Raw genomic sequence first — 5,153 nt, 5'->3', positions numbered from 1 at the left:
GCCGCCTCCTCCTCCCCCATTCTCCTCCTAAAGCCCTAACTAAACCCACCCCCACCCCCCTCCCCCGCGCCGCCGCCGCCGCAATGGCCGCCGCCGCAGTGCTCCGGGGCGGCTCCCGCCGCGTCCTCGCCTACCCGGCCCTCCGCGCCGCCGTGATCTCCGGCCCCGCCGCGCTCCCCGCCGCGCTCCCCGACGTGCCCCAGCCGCCGCCGCCGTCGCCGCTGGCCGCTGGCCTATGGGCGAGGTCCATGGCCACCTTCACCCGCACGTGAGCACTCCCGCTGCCCAGATCCACTCTTCCTCCCCCGCCCCCCTTTCGTTTCCCGTTTCGTGGTTTGAAATTTGAGTGGCCTCTCGGCTGAATCTGTGTGTGTCGCAGGAAGCCCCACGTCAACGTCGGCACCATCGGCCACGTCGACCACGGCAAGACCACCCTCACCGCCGCCATCACCAAGGTCAGTCAGATCAGGCCCGCTCCGGCTCGAAGCACTGCGAGCTGGTCCGAATTTGAGTGGCTCCCCGTGTGTAGGTGTGATCTGAATTCTGAACGGGTATTATGGCAGGTGCTGTCGGAGGCCGGGAGCGCCAAGGCGGTGGCGTTCGACGAGATCGACAAGGCCCCGGAGGAGAAAGCCAGAGGAATCACCATCTCAACGGTCCGGCCTTGGCGCCTGCTGCTGACATTTTGGGCCATTATACTGTTCTGTGTTCATCTCCATTTGCAGTTCAAGTGCTAATTCTATGGTTTTTTTTGCGCAGGCTCATGTCGAGTATGAGACCGCTAAGAGGCACTATGCTCATGTGGACTGTCCAGGCCACGCCGATTACGTCAAGGTAACTGTTATGGGTCGAGGTATATGATCTAGAGAAATTATTGTATAGAGAAATGAGGAATGCATTGCATGTCAAATTGAGAATCTGGGTGAATGACCTTCATGAATATCCGGCATAACCCTCATATCAGAGTGGCTACTTATGATCTGAACCTTGCATTTTAGAGCTTTCAGATTCATTAACTGTCTGTCACACACTTCTCTGATGCTTGTGTGCTTTTAATTTGCTGTGGATTACTTAGAACATGATCACCGGTGCTGCTCAAATGGATGGTGGTATTCTTGTCGTGTCAGCTCCTGATGGCCCCATGCCACAAACAAAGGAGCATATTCTTCTAGCTCGACAGGTTCCAAATTCTCAGTATTCTCCGCAGCAGTTTGTCTCTTCAGCATGTTTGCTTTGCAGTTCTGAGCAGACGGACATTTCTTCCCTTCTGTTTTCTAGGTTGGTGTGCCATCACTTGTTTGCTTCTTGAACAAAGTTGATGCTGTTGAAGATGAAGAGCTACTAGAACTTGTGGAGATGGAGCTTCGAGGTATTCCACGTTGTTTTTGGTTGGTCGATTATATTCCTGCTGTAATGGAAATTTGTTGTCTCCCTTCTATCTGCAGAGCTCCTCAGTTTCTACAAGTTCCCAGGCGATGATATTCCTATCATCCGTGGATCTGCCTTGTCAGCCTTGAATGGAACAAATGAGGAGATTGGAAAGAATGCTATTTTGAAACTGATGGATGCTGTCGATTCTTACATCCCTGATCCTGTGAGGGTGCTTGATAAGTCTTTCTTGATGCCAATTGAAGGCATTTTCTCAATCCAGGTGATTATATTTTCAGATTGCTGCACTAACCACTGTGATATACAGTTATTTGTATTACATTTTCATTCCGATGTTTGATTGTTAGAAAGCCTAGCAAACTATTATGTACAAGAATTAAGACATCTCCATCGTTTGGTAGTAAGCAATGTGATGTTAGGATACTTATGACGGTTGCACAGCAATCTATTCCCTATGTTCTATGATATTATCTCTTGTGCCATAGACGATTTATTCGCAAGGTGGCATTTGCACTAAATTATGCATGATCAGACTATCGTAATTTTCCTTCTCTAGTATACTTTTATCTCGGCTATTCTATTTTCCTTCTTAATCAGGGAATCTTTGATTGTTATTCTGTTTAACTTAATCAGACCCTGCAGCACTAGACCATGAAACTCTGAAACACAAATCTCAGGCAATATTTCTGTGTACTCAATTTTCAAACTTAAAAGTTGTCCCTCCGCACTCCGCAGTCATTATTTCTGAATTATCTATCAGTATAGTCAGGAATATCAGCATCCTTGGGAAGTTAAAAGTCATCAGCTCCATAAATCATAACGACAAATTCATACATTTGTCTTGCCTAATCTTATCATTGTCAGCTAATTATGATAGCGATTAATTTGTTTCAATTTGCAGGGTCGTGGTACTGTTGTGACTGGACGTATTGAACAGGGGGTAATTAAAACTGGTGAGGATGTTGAGGTCATAGGTTTGACGGAGGTGAGTTAAAGCCTGATAATGTCCCTGACCCATGGCTGGCCCATAATCATTTTTTTTGCATGAATTTGGCTATCTTATGCAACTGTTGAGTATTGAAAAATAATCAGCTATGTATTATAATGCTTAATCCTAGTGAAGTTGTACATGAGATTATTACTTTTAGTTGTAATATATCTTTTCTCCTATGTCTGCTATGCACACATGAGCCTAGATGCAACACTAAGCAAAGACTGGTGGCACTAGTTTCCTAGTTGTCCTCACAAGTTTATTACCCATTACATTGCTACCTTGATGTATCATGATGGAACATATTCTTGGTCACAGAGTGGTCCTGTGAAGACTACAGTTACTGGTGTTGAGATGTTCAAAAAGATGATGGATCATGGAGAGGTAATGATTATGAAAGTAGGCCGTGCATTGTTCTTCATTGATGATGGGTCTCATGCTGACAACTCTTTGTTTGTAGGCTGGTGACAATGTTGGTCTTCTTCTCCGTGGTCTTAAGCGTGGTGATGTCGAGCGTGGCCAGGTCAGTAAGCCTGATTCTTAGTTGAACATGTAGATGTTGGATCTAAATATACTTCTGCTCTTAGCCATAGAGGTCTTTGGGCAAACAGATGGAGTACCAAGTAATTGCCTCTGTTGTCACCAAATAATATTTGTTATGCACATTGCCTTTTCAAATTTCTTTTTTGCTGCCGCATACCTATCTCTATCTGGTGCCTTTTTCAGTGTTACTTGCTGCTTCTTTTTATCGATTTTCACCTGCTAACATTTGCTACTATTTCAGGTGGTTTGCAAACCCGGTACTGTGAAGACCTACAAAAAGTTTGAGGCGGAAATTTACGTCCTTACCAAGGATGAAGGTGGTCGCCACACTGCATTCTTCTCGAATTACAGCCCACAATTCTACTTCAGGACAGCTGATATCTGTGGGAAAATCGAGTTGCCTCCGGACGTGAAGATGGTTATGCCTGGTGACAACGTAACCGCAATCTTTGAGTTGATGTTGCCTGTTCCGCTCGAACCAGGTACGATTGCATTTTGTTCTTTGAACTTTTCGGCATCGTATCCGAAGACTTCATCTCTCTGTTTTGTGCTATCCAGGTCTAAGATTCGCGCTGAGGGAAGGAGGGAGGACCGTCGGCGCCGGAGTTGTCGCCAAAGTCATGAGCTAATAACAATAATATGTTCCAGACCTTTCTCTTTTTTTTGGCCTAGTGAATTTTAGCGAACAAATGAATGTTGATATGAAGGATTTGTCCGACCGGAAACACGAGATAAACGAGAGTCGAGAGCAAGGGGACTGGCATGGATGCATCTTGTGTGGATGCATTCAGCCAACCAACTTCCTACGGATAATGGTTTGTTACCATTCCCAAGAATTGCTATTTTTTCTTCTCATGTTGGGTAGTTTGCTGTATCATACCGCAGCTTGTTACCTAGACACGCTTCTCTGGCATATATTAGCTCGGTGATTCAATAAGACCGTCTCGTTTCCTGATGCATTTTTAGTCGATCTACTGCAAAAATTCTTATGTTTTGTGGAGTTTGAGAAGTTGTGATTTGTACCATGGGAATGGGGCGACATGTGTTTGTTGTTTTTTGCTGTGTAGTCCCATTATTCGATTGAAACATTGGGATTGTGTGCTGTGTAGTCCCATTATTCGATTGAAACATTGTGTGTTGTTTTTGGAACCGCCGGCTAGCTTCATTCACCTGGGATCTCCTTTTAGTGTCGATGTCATAGCAGTACAAGCATGGGCTGCGTTGCCCCATAACTCGATTTTCAACCCCACAGCTCGCTCCATGACAAGCCTTATGTAGGAATTAGTAGTATAGGAATTTGATAGGATGGCACTTGCCATCCTAAGAAATTTGACTTGTCTCGTTCCTACGCGTAAAATGAGCTTTGAGTGGATGCGTAGTTTCCTTCAGAAACACTGAAAATCCTTGTCTCGTTCCTATAAAATTCCTGTACGCATTTCCTACAAACCGAATGCATATATAGGACATTTTTCTCTGAAATCCTTATTCTTATGTTTTCCTACGAAAATCTTTCAAACCGAATGAGGCCCAAGTTCGTGCTTCAAATCCTTGTACGGTTCCCATAGTCTTCTTGGCACCGTCCTCAAGCATTTTGTCAACTGAATGTTGACCTCGAGATAACTTCATGCATGGACGTAAAAAAAAAAAGCAATATAAGTTAAGGTTAAACTCCACCAAACTCATACCTGAAAGCGTAGCAACAGTTGTAGTTACACATCTTTCCCATTAAATTTTTGCGACAAGCTCAATTCTAACATTTATGTAAGTTTAGGCCTTGTGCGGAGCCTTGGAAGAATTTGCGTGAACTAAATCCTACATAATGTAACACACATGTATTGCTTTGAGGATCCGTATGAAATTATAATCCTCTCCGCAAAACTCAAGTGGAGTATTGTAATTAACTTCCATTTGCATTGCACCATCATTCATATGCAAGCCATGCGTTCCCTAAATCCAGTTATAATGCAGGGAGGACTAAATCATCCTGTATGCACTACTTCTAGTTAATGCTGAATATTAATTTTGGAAACATGTCATACTAGAAATGAGACATATCCAGGCTAAGATGTGGATTAAATCTTAACAAAACAGGTAAAGCAACGTGAAGCCATACAATGAAATTCTTGAGGGCAGGCGCAGCTTCAAGGATAAACAATGTCCAACTCAGACCACACTACATTAGCTACTTCCCCCGTCCCATAATATAAGAGCGTTTTTTACACTGCATTAG

At 44.2% G+C, this 5,153-nt stretch overlaps 1 protein-coding gene across 1 annotated transcript; it reads left to right on the top strand.

The window, feature by feature from the left end:
- LOC123123841 (elongation factor Tu, mitochondrial) lies at positions 1 to 3,878 on the top strand. Its single transcript, XM_044544476.1, has 12 exons — positions 1 to 268; positions 380 to 455; positions 564 to 656; positions 760 to 834; positions 1,076 to 1,180; positions 1,279 to 1,369; positions 1,446 to 1,651; positions 2,291 to 2,374; positions 2,699 to 2,764; positions 2,841 to 2,903; positions 3,165 to 3,405; positions 3,482 to 3,878. Exons 1-12 carry the CDS (start codon positions 84 to 86, stop codon positions 3,550 to 3,552), a joined length of 1,356 nt encoding a protein of 451 aa, XP_044400411.1. The 5' UTR covers positions 1 to 83; the 3' UTR covers positions 3,553 to 3,878.
- Positions 3,879 to 5,153: the final 1,275 nt, after the last annotated feature.

This window comes from Triticum aestivum, chromosome 5D, assembly GCF_018294505.1.
Source record: "Triticum aestivum cultivar Chinese Spring chromosome 5D, IWGSC CS RefSeq v2.1, whole genome shotgun sequence".
Classification (NCBI taxonomy): Eukaryota; Viridiplantae; Streptophyta; class Magnoliopsida; order Poales; family Poaceae; genus Triticum; species Triticum aestivum.
This window is presented reverse-complemented; position numbering and strand designations above follow the sequence as displayed.

Coding starts and splice junctions, on each gene's coding strand:
- LOC123123841 (XM_044544476.1), top strand. CDS start 84: ATGGCCGCCGCCGCAGTGCTCCGGGGCGGCTCCCGCCGCGTCCTCGCC. Junction 269..379: donor ATGGCCACCTTCACCCGCAC/GTGAGCACTCCC, acceptor TGTGTGTCGCAG/GAAGCCCCACGTCAACGTCG. Junction 1,652..2,290: donor AAGGCATTTTCTCAATCCAG/GTGATTATATTT, acceptor TTCAATTTGCAG/GGTCGTGGTACTGTTGTGAC.